The 19,331-nt window shown below is 40.9% G+C and overlaps 1 protein-coding gene, 2 non-coding genes and 5 pseudogenes across 3 annotated transcripts in view; all 8 read right to left on the reverse strand.

The window, feature by feature from the left end:
- Nucleotides 1-111: 111 nt before the first annotated feature.
- The window catches only part of LOC146171446 (uncharacterized), a 33,830-nt gene continuing 14,610 nt past the window's right edge, over nt 112-19,331 (reverse strand). The window contains exons 6-8 of the mRNA XM_084586552.1: nt 8,724-8,810; nt 7,458-8,480; nt 112-180 (exon numbers count right to left, since the gene is read on the reverse strand). Of these exons, the coding sequence (XP_084442678.1) occupies nt 112-180; nt 7,458-8,480; nt 8,724-8,810 (1,179 nt within the window). The remainder of the gene's footprint in view (nt 181-7,457; nt 8,481-8,723; nt 8,811-19,331) is intronic.
- Nucleotides 2,080-2,250, reverse strand: LOC146171447 (U2 spliceosomal RNA; annotated as a pseudogene).
- LOC146171448 (U2 spliceosomal RNA) lies at nt 5,554-5,726 on the reverse strand (annotated as a pseudogene).
- On the reverse strand, nt 11,154-11,324 carry LOC146171449 (U2 spliceosomal RNA; annotated as a pseudogene).
- Nucleotides 12,943-13,135, reverse strand: LOC146171450 (U2 spliceosomal RNA). The gene has a single exon (XR_014702926.1). It is a non-coding gene; the product is annotated as a U2 spliceosomal RNA (small nuclear RNA).
- On the reverse strand, nt 13,369-13,551 carry LOC146171451 (U2 spliceosomal RNA). The gene has a single exon (XR_014702943.1). It is a non-coding gene; the product is annotated as a U2 spliceosomal RNA (small nuclear RNA).
- Nucleotides 13,966-14,136, reverse strand: LOC146171452 (U2 spliceosomal RNA; annotated as a pseudogene).
- LOC146171453 (U2 spliceosomal RNA) lies at nt 18,098-18,270 on the reverse strand (annotated as a pseudogene).

Raw genomic sequence — 19,331 nt, forward strand, 5'->3', positions numbered from 1 at the left:
GGCGGTAATCCCTGCATGGCAGTCTGTTTGCGGTGCCACATGTGATGATTTTCCAGCCCTCTTTTTGATGGAAAAGAGAGCTGGCAATCACCGCACTTGTGGCTGTGCAAGTCAGTGCTGGCCACCTCGAGCTTCTCTCCAGTAAGACAGGGATGCGCTTTTGGCCGAGGACCGACCTCTCTGTGGCAGAGAGTGCAAAAATGCGTGACCTGGCTTATGCGCACCCCATGCTCACTTTCAAGATGCCGAGTCAGGGACTGCCGCCTGGACGTCCACAATACCGGGGAGTACGCGGTAGCGCATCCCTCTTCCGTACATCGGAACGTCCTCGCCAGCGGAAAGAACAGCGTAAGGCTGTTCCCATCACGGCGAGGTTGCGATCCGGGCTGTGGCGGTTCTTGAATGTTGGCCGGGCTTGGACTGGTGGACGGCGATCGGACTGGAATGCGGCTTCTGCTGGCGGTGAAGGCGCTGCTTGTCGGGGGCGATGACATCACTTCTAGCGGCGGCGGTCGTCTGGAAGAAATGGCGGGGTGTATCCGCGCGACATACTGCGATAATGGATTTCCTTCCGCAGAAGAGGTCAGCGCTGCAGCTCCCACGGGGAAAAAGACTATCCAGAAAGAACAGCTAACATACACTAATAATGAGACTGAAAAACCAAAGTGCGCGCAGAAAAAAAAAAAAAAGAGAATGCTCAACACCAAAAAAAAAAAAAAACAATATGAGAGCCCTCACCAAGCTCGTAGCAAAGCAAAACAAAAGATGGAGCTGAACAGGAGAGAAACACCAGTAAACACCACACACAAATCACCCTCAACACAATACAAGTGAAAAAGAGCAACGCAGCAACTAATAAAAATCGTCACTCAATTACCAGGCAGACGCGGCAAAGAGCCCTCACCAAGCTCAAAGAAAAAAGAAAAAAAAAAAAAGAGGTTTAACGGGAGCGAGACATGGGAAACACCACACTTGACTGGAAAACGGCTCTTGTCAATGAAATCACATTGCAGGAACCCAATAAATCAGCACCTCAACTAAAATAAAAGGGCACACATGCAAAGAATTCGCACTAAGCTCTCAAAAAAAAAAGAAAAAAAAAAAAAAAACTGGTGGCAATGCAACAAAAAGTAATAAAATAATAATAATTAAAGGCACAACCGGAGAGAAACAGCGGCAGATACTACATGAACAAACCAACAAGGATGGCAAAGAATTTGAACACAAACAAAAAAGTAAAAAAAAGTTTAAGGGCAGAAAGCACTACATGAATAAACCGATTGCAAAGAATGTGAGCACAAACAGAACGGAGAGGTTAAAGAACAAGCAAAAAAAAGAAAAAAAAAAGGAAAACTAGAAGGACAAAAAAAAAAAAAAAAAAAAAAACTAGCAAATTAAGCAAAAAGAACACTTGAAGGACAAAAAACACTGCCAGATACTACATAAACAAGCCAACAATGGGGATAGGAAACACTAAATGAACTAGTAAAAAAAAGAGAGCTCTCACCAAGCTCTCACAGCAACCGGGAATCCAGGGACAGCAGGGGTTCCAAGAACAGCAGGTCCGGATGGTCCATGAGTCCAGGGGTCCAGGGTCAGCAGGGGGGTCCAGGGTCAGCAGGGGGTCCAGGAACAGCAGGGGGTCCAGGGGTCCAGGATACTACTACACTTTGATCTTAGCCAAAAGGCCGAGAAGCGATAAATTGACAAGGAACTGCAGTTCGATCCCATCAAAAATGTATGCCCAAGTGGTGCCACTTATCGGTTGTTGCAGAAACAGCGTCGGTCCACCGTTTTTTGTTTGTAGCACTTGAGCTATGGTTTACCAAATCTCGACACATCCCTTGAAGGGGATTCTTAATCAAACCATTCTTTATTGCCTCAAATAATGGACTCACATGCAATGACATGCGGAAAAAGTAACCCAAGGTGTCACTGCATGCACGAGGCGCCCAACAATGCAATAAGACAGGCATTGAGAGGATTGCTGTGTTAGGCACATGGATAGCAGTGAGCTCGAAAGAAAAAAGTTAGTTGGCCTCATCTTTGAGTTGTGATTGTCCTCCCCCAAAAACCGTGAGTCGCTTAGCTAGTCCCGGAAGTAGTGCAGTACCGGGTAGACCCGTGGCAGAGGTACAGCAAGCCCAGAATGCTCTGCCGCATTACAAAAAATAGTATAATGTCAGGGTTACAAATTACAACTGGCAACTGATATCAAGCTGTTAAAACAGTGTTTTCCAGAAATGTTTTGTACATTTGCAAGCAATGCTTTATTGCAGATACCTACTGCTATTAAGGCAAAAGCCTTTATTGCCTCATAGTTGTCATTAGCAAAAGTGTCACATTTTTGCCACAGCACTTATTGGTCGCGAAGGGAAGACGTCGTGGAGGTGTCGACCAATCACAGAGCAACACCACAGTATGTGCAAATGCATAGCTTATATGTCCATATGTCAATCAATGAGCAGTTACTAATTAAAAAGGAAATAAATAAGTAAATAATTATTTATATGCTATGTCCTGGTTATTGCACTAATTACTCAATATTGGCTAGGTAAACAATTATTACTAATTATTTACAGTTGCGTAAATATAATTACTAATTATTACCACACTGTAAAACCAACCACAATGGCTAGGTAAACTTTTAATACTAATTATTTACATTTGCGTAAATATAATTACCAATTACTTCCACACTCTGCAAAACCAACCACAATGGCTAGGTAAACTATTATTACTAATTATTTACAGTTGCGAAAATATAATTACTAATTATTACCACACTGTAAAACCAACCACATTGGCTAGATAAACAATTATTACTAATTATTTATAGTTGCATAGTATACTTACTAATTATTACCACACTCTGTAAAACCAACCACATTGGCTACATAAACAATTATTAATAATTATTTACAGTTGCGTAAATAATTACTACACTCTGTAAAACCAACCACATTGGCTAGGTAAACAATTATTACTAATTATTTACAGTTGCGTAAATATAATTACTAATTATTACCACACTGTAAAACCAACCACAATGGCTAGGTAAACTTTTAATACTAATTATTTACATTTGCATAAATATAATTACCAATTACTTCCACACTCTGCAAAACCAACCACAATGGCTAGGTAAACTATTATTACTAATTATTTACAGTTGCGAAAATATAATTACTAATTATTACCACACTGTAAAACCAACCACATTGGCTAGATAAACAATTATTACTAATTATTTATAGTTGCATAGTATACTTACTAATTATTACCACACTCTGTAAAACCAACCACATTGGCTACATAAACAATTATTAATAATTATTTACAGTTGCGTAAATAATTACTACACTCTGTAAAACCAACCACATTGGCTAGGTAAACAATTATTACTAATTATTTACAGTTGCGTAAATATAATTACTAATTATTACCACACTGTAAAACCAACCACAATGGCTAGGTAAACTTTTAATACTAATTATTTACATTTGCGTAAATATAATTACCAATTACTTCCACTCTCTGCAAAACCAACCACAATGGCTAGGTAAACTATTATTACTAATTATTTACAGTTGCGAAAATATAATTACTAATTATTACCACACTGTAAAACCAACCACATTGGCTAGATAAACAATTATTACTAATTATTTATAGTTGCATAGTGTACTTACTAATTATTACCACACTCTGTAAAACCAACCACATTGGCTACATAAACAATTATTAATAATTATTTACAGTCGTAAATAATTACTACACTCTTTAAAACCAACCACATTGGCTAGGTAAACAATTATTACTAATTATTGACAGTTGCGTGAATATAATTACTAATTATAACCACACTCTGTAAAACCAACCACAATTGCTAGGTAAACTGTTATTACTAATTATTTACAGTTGCGTAAATATAATTACTAATTATTACCACACTGTAAAACCAACCACAATGGCTAGGTAAACTTTTAATACTAATTATTTACATTTGCGTAAATATAATTACCAATTACTTCCACACTCTGCAAAACCAACCACAATGGCTAGGTAAACTGTTATTACTAATTATTTACAGTTGCGAAAATATAATTACTAATTATTACCACACTGTAAAACCAACCACATTGGCTAGATAAACAATTATTACTAATTATTTATAGTTGCATAGTATACTTACTAATTATTACCACACTCTGTAAAACCAACCACATTGGCTACATAAACAATTATTAATAATTATTTACAGTTGCGTAAATAATTATTACTAATTATTGACAGTTGCGTGAATATAATTACTAATTATAACCACACTCTGTAAAACCAACCACAATTGCTAGGTAAACTATTATTACTAATTATTTACAGTTGCGTAAATATAATTACTAATTATTACCACACTGTAAAACCAACCACAATGGCTAGGTAAACTTTTATTACTAATTATTTATAGTTGCATAGTATACTTACTAATTATTACCACACTCTGTAAAACCAACCACATTGGCTACATAAACAATTATTAATAATTATTTACAGTCGTAAATAATTACTACACTCTTTAAAACCAACCACATTGGCTAGGTAAACAATTATTACTAATTATTGACAGTTGCGTGAATATAATTACTAATTATAACCACACTCTTTAAAACCAACCACAATTGCTAGGTAAACTGTTATTACTAATTATTTACAGTTGCGTAAATATAATTACTAATTATTACCACACTGTAAAACCAACCACAATGGGTAGGTAAACTTTTAATACTAATTATTTACATTTGCGTAAATATAATTACCAATTACTTCCACACTCTGCAAAACCAACCACAATGGCTAGGTAAACTATTATTACTAATTATTTACAGTTGCGAAAATATAATTACTAATTATTACCACACTGTAAAACCAACCACATTGGCTAGATAAACAATTATTACTAATTATTTATAGTTGCATAGTATACTTACTAATTATTACCACACTCTGTAAAACCAACCACATTGGCTACATAAACAATTATTAATAATTATTTACAGTTGCGTAAATAATTATTACTAATTATTGACAGTTGCGTGAATATAATTACTAATTATAACCACACTCTGTAAAACCAACCACAATTGCTAGGTAAACTATTATTACTAATTATTTACAGTTGCGTAAATATAATTACTAATTATTACCACACTGTAAAACCAACCACAATGGCTAGGTAAACTTTTATTACTAATTATTTATAGTTGCATAGTATACTTACTAATTATTACCACACTCTGTAAAACCAACCACATTGGCTACATAAACAATTATTAATAATTATTTACAGTTGCGTAAATAATTACTACACTCTGTAAAACCAACCACATAACAGTAAAAGTCGGAAAAAAAGTCGGAAAAAAAAGTCGGAAAAAAAAGTCGGAAAAAAAAGTCGGAAAAAAAAGTCGGAAAAAAAAAGTCCAAAAATTTCTAGAACAAAACAAAGCAGTTTTTCTGTTTCTTTTTTCAATTGTGCCTTCTCCCCCCAAAAGGGGGAGATGCTGGGCCGGTCCCGGAAGTAGTGCAGTACCGGGTCGACCCGTGGGGGAGTTGGAGCAAGCCCCGAACACTCCGCCGCGCTACAAAAATCAGTTTAATATCATGGGTACAATTAGAACCCGTAACAGATATTAAGCTGTTAAGAACAGAGTGTTTTTCAGAAATGTTTTGTACATTTCCTAGCAGTTTTATTGCAGACACCTACTGTTGTTGTTCATTCCTTTTTAGGGGAAATCTCATCTGTAAAGTTTTATTCCTGCTGTGGGGTGAGTGTATTGTTGTGCGTGTAGGAAGTCTTTCTAACTCGAGCTGCTGAAGTCCACCGAAGTGCGAGCCCTTCAATTTGCAGCTACGTGTTTAGCATAGACTTCACGAGAAGCTGCGATGGTATCGCTCACCGCCAGCTTCTTGAAGAGACGCATGTAGCGTTTGCTACAGAGGCGCCTCATCACTTTGTCATTGTTGGGGTCCCAGGAGCCCAGGGCCCCAACAACGACTGCCTCAATGCTGACCCGCTGGAATTTCCGGAGCAGGTATTGGCGAACGGGTTCGTACTTGGCGACCTTACTCTCCCGTGCAGCATCGAAGGCGGTTTTGCGATTGTCAAAGGGGCATGTGACATCAATGACAATCGCCGTTTCCCCGCGCGCCAGAACAAGATCTGGGCGGAGGTTCGTGTCACCCACGGGCCGGTTCTCATGGGTGACGGTGAATCGCTTCTCAGCGGCTGTCTTCAGCCGGTCGACGATCCTGTTGTGTCGGCTGGTGTAGGCGACGCTCTGGCGCATGCAGTGACAGAGAACATGCGGGAGGGATTCCTTGTCTTGCCCGCATCTCCGACACCGCTGGTCAGCAGCGACATCCCACGGCCTGGCTCCGTTGAGGGGCAGCAGGTTCAGCCTCGCACGGTGCACGAAGCGCCAATCGCAGAAGCGAGTGAAGCGCCCCGTCCTCATGAAGTGGGAACTGCTACGGTCGGCTGCTACGCACTCCATCACTTTCCCCTGGTTAGGCTTTTCGTGGAGATTGTGATCTCGTGCGCGCATAGCGATGCTCCGAAGTGTCCTCACCACTTTCGTGCGCTGCTTCTGCGTGACGGTCACGTCGGCGCGAGTGATGCTGGGGCCCCCCTCCTGCATCTCCCACGTGACCGCCAGGCGCCGGGAAGCCTTGCGAGCCTCCGTCCATACAGACTGAAGCTGCGTTGCCCTAGCTCGGAAGTCTCCCTCCGTCTCCCCTGTCAGGTAGGCAGCGATGTCCTCATCCGTGGCTGGTCGGCGTAGTCTCTTCGTCGTGATGGCAGTAACGGCATGCAGCGCTAGATCTCGCACCTCTAGATCAAGAGAGGAGAGGAGCTTAAATGCATTGTCAATGCGGCAGATGTCGCTCAGCTCCGCTGCGAGGGGGATGCCGACCGAGCCCGATGCTGCGCTGCCGTAGAGGTATTCATTGGCTGCGGTTCCTGGAAGATAAAGGGATTTTTTGATTAGTGGCCGCAGTGCATCATCGAGGCGCGCCCACTCTGACTTGCCCAACACACCGCACCGCATGGAGAAATTGAGCGCTGGATATACAAATGTTTTCACAGCGTCCAATCTCTGCCAAGGGGCGAGCATTGAGCTAAGCAGGCGGCGGCCGGTGTTGATGGCCTGGTCCACAGTAGCTCTGTCCGGGAAGACGTTGAACCCCACAGGGCGGCCCAGGAACGTCTGGCTTTCAAAATCCTGGATAATTGGGATCTCAGCTCCTGCAATAAAAAAAGGAGTCAGTCTTGTACCAACCGGTGTTTTGCCGCTCAGATGAAGAGTGCGGCACTTCGCTGGGTTAAGCTGTAGTCCCAGCCTAGAAGAAAGGGATTCAACAGTATTAATGCGGGCTTGAAGCATCTCCGGGTCATTGGCCAGGGGGGTGAGGTCATCGGCGTAGGCCAGGATGTTGTGCTGCCTCTCGCCTCCCTGCACAGCACGCAAAACAGGGTCAATGACAAAATTAAACAAGAGCCCGCTCAGTGGGCATCCCTGTCGAATCCCTGCAGAAATGTCGATCGGCCGTGTTGATCCTTCTTGTCCTATGATGGTGGTGGTGTTGTCCCTGTAAAGGTCAGCGACGATCGAACAGAAGTCGCTGCCGGAGCCTGCTCCACGTAGTGCGTCGATGAGGGCATTGTGGGCGACAGATCCAAAGGCGTTGCTGAAGTCAAGGAACGCCACGCACAGCTCCCCACCGCCACCCCTCGCTGTGTCAAGGCGCTCCTGCAGCACGAAGTTGTGCTCAAACACACCATCGTGCGGCAGGAACCCCTTTTGACAACGAGAGAGCAGCTCGTGTTCAGCGATCCATCGCTGCAGCCGAGTGGCGAGACACCCAGCATACAGCTTTGAAATCGTCGACCCGAGTGCGATGGGGCGCCAGTTTGTGACGTCCTCCGCAGGTCCCTTCTTGTGGATGAGGATGGTCCGGGACTCCTTCCATGCTGGGGGCACTCTCTTGAACTTGAGGCAGGCGTTGAATGCTGCTGTCAGGAAGGCTGCTTCAGGGTCTGTCGTCTTCCAGTGCTGGTAGGTGATTCGGTCGTTGCCGGGCGCGGTGTTCTCACATTTCCTCAGCTTCGTCAGGACCTCCTCTTCGGTGAACTTGTCTAGAGGGAATTCCGTGAGGTCGCTGCTCTTGGCCTTGTTGAGAAGAAGGCTGGTGTCCACCTCCTTGGGGCCCCACATTGCAGTGAAGTGGTTCTCGAGATCCTGTAAAGGAACCGTGCACATAGGCGACTCGCCGTCCACAATCAGGCGTACTGCTCGGCGGCGATTCCTGCGGTAAAGAGACTGGATCTGCTGAGCGTTGTCGGGGTTGGTCGGACGGCGCGGCTTACCTCCGGCCGGAGCCTTTGGCAGCTTTACCGCCTTTCCAACCTCAGTGATGGCCTCCTCCAAGATGGAAAGAAAACCATCCCAACCCTCAGCAGACACAGGCTCACGCAGCAAACACCGGAGGCGCCTGGTGTGGTCGACGAGTATGCCCTCGCACTCCAGTTCATCAGAAAGAGAATCAGTTAGTGCTCCCTGGGTGGCAGTTGCGTCATGGTGGCCGCCGCCGTCGTCGTCTTGAAGCTGCGATGTATTGCTTTCCTCGCTGATTGTTGACAGGTGAGCCTGTAGTCCGTCGCCTGCCTGCAAGGAAGGAGAATCTTGTGAATTCTCCATCTCCCTGCTGCTGTTGGGTGTGCTGCTGGCAGGCACGGGAATTCCCTGGTCATCCTGCTGGGATGGGGAGGTGGGAAAAATTAGTGCTGGTGTTGCTGCTCTCGTGGTGCTGCTCTCTGGAGGAGGAGAGATGGGGGTTAGCGTTCGTGGCTCTTCCTGGCCCGCTTCCTCCCCATTGGTGTCTTGTTGAGGCGTTGCTGGTGGTGTCCTTGCACCTTGGCTGATGTCCTCGGCTTGTGGGGGCTCTAGATCCGGTGGTCGTGCGTCCCGTGATGGCGTCCGTCTTAGTCTTCTCGTCGCCGCTAACGGTGGCACGGGACGAGGCGGTAATCCCTGCATGGCAGTCTGTTTGCGGTGCCACATGTGATGATTTTCCAGCCCTCTTTTTGATGGAAAAGAGAGCTGGCAATCACCGCACTTGTGGCTGTGCAAGTCAGTGCTGGCCACCTCGAGCTTCTCTCCAGTAAGACAGGGATGCGCTTTTGGCCGAGGACCGACCTCTCTGTGGCAGAGAGTGCAAAAATGCGTGACCTGGCTTATGCGCACCCCATGCTCACTTTCAAGATGCCGAGTCAGGGACTGCCGCCTGGACGTCCACAATACCGGGGAGTACGCGGTAGCGCATCCCTCTTCCGTACATCGGAACGTCCTCGCCAGCGGAAAGAACAGCGTAAGGCTGTTCCCATCACGGCGAGGTTGCGATCCGGGCTGTGGCGGTTCTTGAATGTTGGCCGGGCTTGGACTGGTGGACGGCGATCGGACTGGAATGCGGCTTCTGCTGGCGGTGAAGGCGCTGCTTGTCGGGGGCGATGACATCACTTCTAGCGGCGGCGGTCGTCTGGAAGAAATGGCGGGGTGTATCCGCGCGACATACTGCGATAATGGATTTCCTTCCGCAGAAGAGGTCAGCGCTGCAGCTCCCACGGGGAAAAAGACTATCCAGAAAGAACAGCTAACATACACTAATAATGAGACTGAAAAACCAAAGTGCGCGCAGAAAAAAAAAAAAAAGAGAATGCTCAACACCAAAAAAAAAAAAAAACAATATGAGAGCCCTCACCAAGCTCGTAGCAAAGCAAAACAAAAGATGGAGCTGAACAGGAGAGAAACACCAGTAAACACCACACACAAATCACCCTCAACACAATACAAGTGAAAAAGAGCAACGCAGCAACTAATAAAAATCGTCACTCAATTACCAGGCAGACGCGGCAAAGAGCCCTCACCAAGCTCAAAGAAAAAAGAAAAAAAAAAAAAGAGGTTTAACGGGAGCGAGACATGGGAAACACCACACTTGACTGGAAAACGGCTCTTGTCAATGAAATCACATTGCAGGAACCCAATAAATCAGCACCTCAACTAAAATAAAAGGGCACACATGCAAAGAATTCGCACTAAGCTCTCAAAAAAAAAAGAAAAAAAAAAAAAAAAACTGGTGGCAATGCAACAAAAAGTAATAAAATAATAATAATTAAAGGCACAACCGGAGAGAAACAGCGGCAGATACTACATGAACAAACCAACAAGGATGGCAAAGAATTTGAACACAAACAAAAAAGTAAAAAAAAAGTTTAAGGGCAGAAAGCACTACATGAATAAACCGATTGCAAAGAATGTGAGCACAAACAGAACGGAGAGGTTAAAGAACAAGCAAAAAAAAGAAAAAAAAAAGGAAAACTAGAAGGACAAAAAAAAAAAAAAAAACTAGCAAATTAAGCAAAAAGAACACTTGAAGGACAAAAAACACTGCCAGATACTACATAAACAAGCCAACAATGGGGATAGGAAACACTAAATGAACTAGTAAAAAAAAGAGAGCTCTCACCAAGCTCTCACAGCAACCGGGAATCCAGGGACAGCAGGGGTTCCAAGAACAGCAGGTCCGGATGGTCCATGAGTCCAGGGGTCCAGGGTCAGCAGGGGGGTCCAGGGTCAGCAGGGGGTCCAGGAACAGCAGGGGGTCCAGGGGTCCAGGATACTACTACACTTTGATCTTAGCCAAAAGGCCGAGAAGCGATAAATTGACAAGGAACTGCAGTTCGATCCCATCAAAAATGTATGCCCAAGTGGTGCCACTTATCGGTTGTTGCAGAAACAGCGTCGGTCCACCGTTTTTTGTTTGTAGCACTTGAGCTATGGTTTACCAAATCTCGACACATCCCTTGAAGGGGATTCTTAATCAAACCATTCTTTATTGCCTCAAATAATGGACTCACATGCAATGACATGCGGAAAAAGTAACCCAAGGTGTCACTGCATGCACGAGGCGCCCAACAATGCAATAAGACAGGCATTGAGAGGATTGCTGTGTTAGGCACATGGATAGCAGTGAGCTCGAAAGAAAAAAGTTAGTTGGCCTCATCTTTGAGTTGTGATTGTCCTCCCCCAAAAACCGTGAGTCGCTTAGCTAGTCCCGGAAGTAGTGCAGTACCGGGTAGACCCGTGGCAGAGGTACAGCAAGCCCAGAATGCTCTGCCGCATTACAAAAAATAGTATAATGTCAGGGTTACAAATTACAACTGGCAACTGATATCAAGCTGTTAAAACAGTGTTTTCCAGAAATGTTTTGTACATTTGCAAGCAATGCTTTATTGCAGATACCTACTGCTATTAAGGCAAAAGCCTTTATTGCCTCATAGTTGTCATTAGCAAAAGTGTCACATTTTTGCCACAGCACTTATTGGTCGCGAAGGGAAGACGTCGTGGAGGTGTCGACCAATCACAGAGCAACACCACAGTATGTGCAAATGCATAGCTTATATGTCCATATGTCAATCAATGAGCAGTTACTAATTAAAAAGGAAATAAATAAGTAAATAATTATTTATATGCTATGTCCTGGTTATTGCACTAATTACTCAATATTGGCTAGGTAAACAATTATTACTAATTATTTACAGTTGCGTAAATATAATTACTAATTATTACCACACTGTAAAACCAACCACAATGGCTAGGTAAACTTTTAATACTAATTATTTACATTTGCGTAAATATAATTACCAATTACTTCCACACTCTGCAAAACCAACCACAATGGCTAGGTAAACTATTATTACTAATTATTTACAGTTGCGAAAATATAATTACTAATTATTACCACACTGTAAAACCAACCACATTGGCTAGATAAACAATTATTACTAATTATTTATAGTTGCATAGTATACTTACTAATTATTACCACACTCTGTAAAACCAACCACATTGGCTACATAAACAATTATTAATAATTATTTACAGTTGCGTAAATAACTATTACTAATTATTGACAGTTGCGTGAATATAATTACTAATTATAACCACACTCTTTAAAACCAACCACAATTGCTAGGTAAACTGTTATTACTAATTATTTACAGTTGCGTAAATATAATTACTAATTATTACCACACTGTAAAACCAACCACAATGGGTAGGTAAACTTTTAATACTAATTATTTACATTTGCGTAAATATAATTACCAATTACTTCCACACTCTGCAAAACCAACCACAATGGCTAGGTAAACTATTATTACTAATTATTTACAGTTGCGAAAATATAATTACTAATTATTACCACACTGTAAAACCAACCACATTGGCTAGATAAACAATTATTACTAATTATTTATAGTTGCATAGTATACTTACTAATTATTACCACACTCTGTAAAACCAACCACATTGGCTACATAAACAATTATTAATAATTATTTACAGTTGCGTAAATAATTATTACTAATTATTGACAGTTGCGTGAATATAATTACTAACTATAACCACACTCTGTAAAACCAACCACAATTGCTAGGTAAACTATTATTACTAATTATTTACAGTTGCGTAAATATAATTACTAATTATTACCACACTGTAAAACCAACCACAATGGCTAGGTAAACTTTTATTACTAATTATTTATAGTTGCATAGTATACTTACTAATTATTACCACACTCTGTAAAACCAACCACATTGGCTACATAAACAATTATTAATAATTATTTACAGTTGCGTAAATAATTACTACACTCTGTAAAACCAACCACATAACAGTAAAAGTCGGAAAAAAAGTCGCAAAAAAAAGTCGGAAAAAAAAGTCGGAAAAAAAAGTCGGAAAAAAAAAGTCCAAAAATTTCTAGAACAAAACAAAGCAGTTTTTCTGTTTTTTTTCAATTGTGCCTTCTCCCCCCAAAAGGGGGAGATGCTGGGCCGGTCCCGGAAGTAGTGCAGTACCGGGTCGACCCGTGGCGGAGTTGGAGCAAGCCCCGAACACTCCGCCGCGCTACAAAAATCAGTTTAATATCATGGGTACAATTAGAACCCGTAACAGATATTAAGCTGTTAAGAACAGAGATGGCTTTCGACAATGCTTGGGACATTGGAACAAGAAAATGGTCATGGGTTCCCCTAGAGCGGGAACATCCATAGGGGGGGGGGGATCTCCAGGTTTACCAAGTCTTCGGAATGTCAATGCAAATGGGAGACCAATTGCAGTGGCATACAAAAGACCCGGCCGCACAAGAGATCAGCCGATCGGGCAGTGTCGTGACGGTGGCATGAAGAACCGGTGCCGGAGCACCGAGCCCTCACGCCAGCCATTCAGGGCACCCAATCATCCGAAGGGCAAGGGGGGTCCCAAGCATTCCCGGAAAGGGAATGGTTAAAGGCTGGTTCTAAGAACCAAGGCCTTGAGTAGAATCCCGACCCCTGGCATCAGTCAAAGCGCAACACTCGGCCAAAGGCCGAGATATACTGACCCGAAGGTACAGTACTACACTTTGATCTTAGCCAAAAGGCCGAGAAGCGCTACACTTTGATCTTAGCCAAAAGGCCGAGAAGCGATAAATTGACAAGGAACTGCAGTTCGATCCCATCAAAAATGTATGCCCAAGTGGTGCCACTTATCGGTTGTTGCAGAAACAGCGTCGGTCCACCGTTTTTTGTTTGTAGCACTTGAGCTATGGTTTACCAAATCTCGACACATCCCTTGAAGGGGATTCTTAATCAAACCATTCTTTATTGCCTCAAATAATGGACTCACATGCAATGACATGCGGAAAAAGTAACCCAAGGTGTCACTGCATGCACGAGGCGCCCAACAATGCAATAAGACAGGCATTGAGAGGATTGCTGTGTTAGGCACATGGATAGCAGTGAGCTCGAATGAAAAAAGTTAGTTGGCCTCATCTTTGAGTTGTGATTGTCCTCCCCCAAAAACCGTGAGTCGCTTAGCTAGTCCCGGAAGTAGTGCAGTACCGGGTAGACCCGTGGCAGAGGTACAGCAAGCCCAGAATGCTCTGCCGCATTACAAAAAATAGTATAATGTCAGGGTTACAAATTACAACTGGCAACTGATATCAAGCTGTTAAAACAGTGTTTTCCAGAAATGTTTTGTACATTTGCAAGCAATGCTTTATTGCAGATACCTACTGCTATTAAGGCAAAAGCCTTTATTGCCTCATAGTTGTCGTTAGCAAAAGTGTCACATTTTTGCCACAGCACTTATTGGTCGCGAAGGGAAGACGTCGTGGAGGTGTCGACCAATCACAGAGCAACACCACAGTATGTGCAAATGCATAGCTTATATGTCCATATGTCAATCAATGAGCAGTTACTAATTAAAAAGGAAATAAATAAGTAAATAATTATTTATATGCTATGTCCTGGTTATTGCACTAATTACTCAATATTGGCTAGGTAAACAATTATTACTAATTATTTACAGTTGCGAAAATATAATTACTAATTATTACCACACTGTAAAACCAACCACATTGGCTAGATAAACAATTATTACTAATTATTTATAGTTGCATAGTATACTTACTAATTATTACCACAATCTGTAAAACCAACCACATTGGCTACATAAACAATTATTAATAATTATTTACAGTTGCGTAAATAATTACTACACTCTGTAAAACCAACCACATTGGCTAGGTAAACAGTTATTACTAATTATTTACAGTTACGTAAATATAATTACTAATTATTACCACACTGTAAAACCAACCACAATGGCTAGGTAAACTTTTAATACTAATTATTTACATTTGCGTAAATATAATTACCAATTACTTCCACACTCTGCAAAACCAACCACAATGGCTAGGTAAACTATTACTAATTATTTACAGTTGCGAAAATATAATTACTAATTATTACCACACTGTAAAACCAACCACATTGGCTAGATAAACAATTATTACTAATTATTTATAGTTGCATAGTATACTTACTAATTATTACCACACTCTGTAAAACCAACCACATTGGCTAGATAAACAATTATTAATAAATATTTACAGTTGCGTAAATAATTACTACACGCTGTAAAACCAACCACATTGGCTAGGTAAACAATTATTACTAATTATTTACAGTTGCGTAAATATAATTACTAATTATTACCACACTGTAAAACCAACCACAATGGCTAGGTAAACTTTTAATACTAATTATTTACATTTGCGTAAATATAATTACCAATTACTTCCACACTCTGCAAAACCAACCACAATGGCTAGGTAAACTATTACTAATTATTTACAGTTGCGAAAATATAATTACTAATTATTACCACACTGTAAAACCAACCACATTGGCTAGATAAACAATTATTACTAATTATTTATAGTTGCATAGTATACTTACTAATTATTACCACACTCTGTAAAACCAACCACATTGGCTACATAAACAATTATTAATAATTATTTACAGTTGCGTAAATAATTACTACACTCTGTAAAACCAACCACATTGGCTAGGTAAACAATTATTACTAATTATTTACAGTTGCGTAAATATAATTACTAATTATTACCACACTGTAAAACCAACCACAATGGCTAGGTAAACTTTTAATACTAATTATTTACATTTGCATAAATATAATTACCAATTACTTCCACACTCTGCAAAACCAACCACAATGGCTAGGTAAACTATTATTACTAATTATTTACAGTTGCGAAAATATAATTACTAATTATTACCACACTGTAAAACCAACCACATTGGCTAGATAAACAATTATTACTAATTATTTATAGTTGCATAGTATACTTACTAATTATTACCACACTCTGTAAAACCAACCACATTGGCTACATAAACAATTATTAATAATTATTTACAGTTGCGTAAATAATTACTACACTCTGTAAAACCAACCACATTGGCTAGGTAAACAATTATTACTAATTATTTACAGTTGCGTAAATATAATTACTAATTATTACCACACTGTAAAACCAACCACAATGGCTAGGTAAACTTTTAATACTAATTATTTACATTTGCGTAAATATAATTACCAATTACTTCCACTCTCTGCAAAACCAACCACAATGGCTAGGTAAACTATTATTACTAATTATTTACAGTTGCGAAAATATAATTACTAATTATTACCACACTGTAAAACCAACCACATTGGCTAGATAAACAATTATTACTAATTATTTATAGTTGCATAGTGTACTTACTAATTATTACCACACTCTGTAAAACCAACCACATTGGCTACATAAACAATTATTAATAATTATTTACAGTCGTAAATAATTACTACACTCTTTAAAACCAACCACATTGGCTAGGTAAACAATTATTACTAATTATTGACAGTTGCGTGAATATAATTACTAATTATAACCACACTCTGTAAAACCAACCACAATTGCTAGGTAAACTGTTATTACTAATTATTTACAGTTGCGTAAATATAATTACTAATTATTACCACACTGTAAAACCAACCACAATGGCTAGGTAAACTTTTAATACTAATTATTTACATTTGCGTAAATATAATTACCAATTACTTCCACACTCTGCAAAACCAACCACAATGGCTAGGTAAACTGTTATTACTAATTATTTACAGTTGCGAAAATATAATTACTAATTATTACCACACTGTAAAACCAACCACATTGGCTAGATAAACAATTATTACTAATTATTTATAGTTGCATAGTATACTTACTAATTATTACCACACTCTGTAAAACCAACCACATTGGCTACATAAACAATTATTAATAATTATTTACAGTTGCGTAAATAATTATTACTAATTATTGACAGTTGCGTGAATATAATTACTAATTATAACCACACTCTGTAAAACCAACCACAATTGCTAGGTAAACTATTATTACTAATTATTTACAGTTGCGTAAATATAATTACTAATTATTACCACACTGTAAAACCAACCACAATGGCTAGGTAAACTTTTATTACTAATTATTTATAGTTGCATAGTATACTTACTAATTATTACCACACTCTGTAAAACCAACCACATTGGCTACATAAACAATTATTAATAATTATTTACAGTCGTAAATAATTACTACACTCTTTAAAACCAACCACATTGGCTAGGTAAACAATTATTACTAATTATTGACAGTTGCGTGAATATAATTACTAATTATAACCACACTCTTTAAAACCAACCACAATTGCTAGGTAAACTGTTATTACTAATTATTTACAGTTGCGTAAATATAATTACTAATTATTACCACACTGTAAAACCAACCACAATGGGTAGGTAAACTTTTAATACTAATTATTTACATTTGCGTAAATATAATTACCAATTACTTCCACACTCTGCAAAACCAACCACAATGGCTAGGTAAACTATTATTACTAATTATTTACAGTTGCGAAAATATAATTACTAATTATTACCACACTGTAAAACCAACCACATTGGCTAGATAAACAATTATTACTAATTATTTATAGTTGCATAGTATACTTACTAATTATTACCACACTCTGTAAAACCAACCACATTGGCTACATAAACAATTATTAATAATTATTTACAGTTGCGTAAATAATTATTACTAATTATTGACAGTTGCGTGAATATAATTACTAATTATAACCACACTCTGTAAAACCAACCACAATTGCTAGGTAAACTATTATTACTAATTATTTACAGTTGCGTAAATATAATTACTAATTATTACCACACTGTAAAACCAACCACAATGGCTAGGTAAACTTTTATTACTAATTATTTATAGTTGCATAGTATACTTACTAATTATTACCACACTCTGTAAAACCAACCACATTGGCTACATAAACAATTATTAATAATTATTTACAGTTGCGTAAATAATTACTACACTCTGTAAAACCAACCACATAACAGTAAAAGTCGGAAAAAAAGTCGGAAAAAAAAGTCGGAAAAAAAAGTCGGAAAAAAAAGTCGGAAAAAAAAGTCGGAAAAAAAAAGTCCAAAAATTTCTAGAACAAAACAAAGCAGTTTTTCTGTTTCTTTTTTCAATTGTGCCTTCTCCCCCCAAAAGGGGGAGATGCTGGGCCGGTCCCGGAAGTAGTGCAGTACCGGGTCGACCCGTGGGGGAGTTGGAGCAAGCCCCGAACACTCCGCCGCGCTACAAAAATCAGTTTAATATCATGGGTACAATTAGAACCCGTAACAGATATTAAGCTGTTAAGAACAGAGTGTTTTTCAGAAATGTTTTGTACATTTCCTAGCAGTTTTATTGCAGACACCTACTGTTGTTGTTCATTCCTTTTTAGGGGAAATCTCATCTGTAAAGTTTTATTCCTGCTGTGGGGTGAGTGTATTGTTGTGCGTGTAGGAAGTCTTTCTAACTCGAGCTGCTGAAGTCCACCGAAGTGCGAGCCCTTCAATTTGCAGCTACGTGTTTAGCATAGACTTCACGAGAAGCTGCGATGGTATCGCTCACCGCCAGCTTCTTGAAGAGACGCATGTAGCGTTTGCTACAGAGGCGCCTCATCACTTTGTCATTGTTGGGGTCCCAGGAGCCCAGGGCCCCAACAACGACTGCCTCAATGCTGACCCGCTGGAATTTCCGGAGCAGGTATTGGCGAACGGGTTCGTACTTGGCGACCTTACTCTCCCGTGCAGCATCGAAGGCGGTTTTGCGATTGTCAAAGGGGCATGTGACATCAATGACAATCGCCGTTTCCCCGCGCGCCAGAACAAGATCTGGGCGGAGGTTCGTGTCACCCACGGGCCGGTTCTCATGGGTGACGGTGAATCGCTTCTCAGCGGCTGTCTTCAGCCGGTCGACGATCCTGTTGTGTCGGCTGGTGTAGGCGACGCTCTGGCGCATGCAGTGACAGAGAACATGCGGGAGGGATTCCTTGTCTTGCCCGCATCTCCGACACCGCTGGTCAGCAGCGACATCCCACGGCCTGGCTCCGTTGAGGGGCAGCAGGTTCAGCCTCGCACGGTGCACGAAGCGCCAATCGCAGAAGCGAGTGAAGCGCCCCGTCCTCATGAAGTGGGAACTGCTACGGTCGGCTGCTACGCACTCCATCACTTTCCCCTGGTTAGGCTTTTCGTGGAGATTGTGATCTCGTGCGCGCATAGCGATGCTCCGAAGTGTCCTCACCACTTTCGTGCGCTGCTTCTGCGTGACGGTCACGTCGGCGCGAGTGATGCTGGGGCCCCCCTCCTGCATCTCCCACGTGACCGCCAGGCGCCGGGAAGCCTTGCGAGCCTCCGTCCATACAGACTGAAGCTGCGTTGCCCTAGCTCGGAAGTCTCCCTCCG

This window comes from Amblyomma maculatum, unplaced genomic scaffold (genome assembly GCF_055883805.1).
Source record: "Amblyomma maculatum isolate TAMU_Amacu unplaced genomic scaffold, ASM5588380v1 scaffold_23, whole genome shotgun sequence".
Classification (NCBI taxonomy): domain Eukaryota; kingdom Metazoa; phylum Arthropoda; class Arachnida; order Ixodida; family Ixodidae; genus Amblyomma; species Amblyomma maculatum.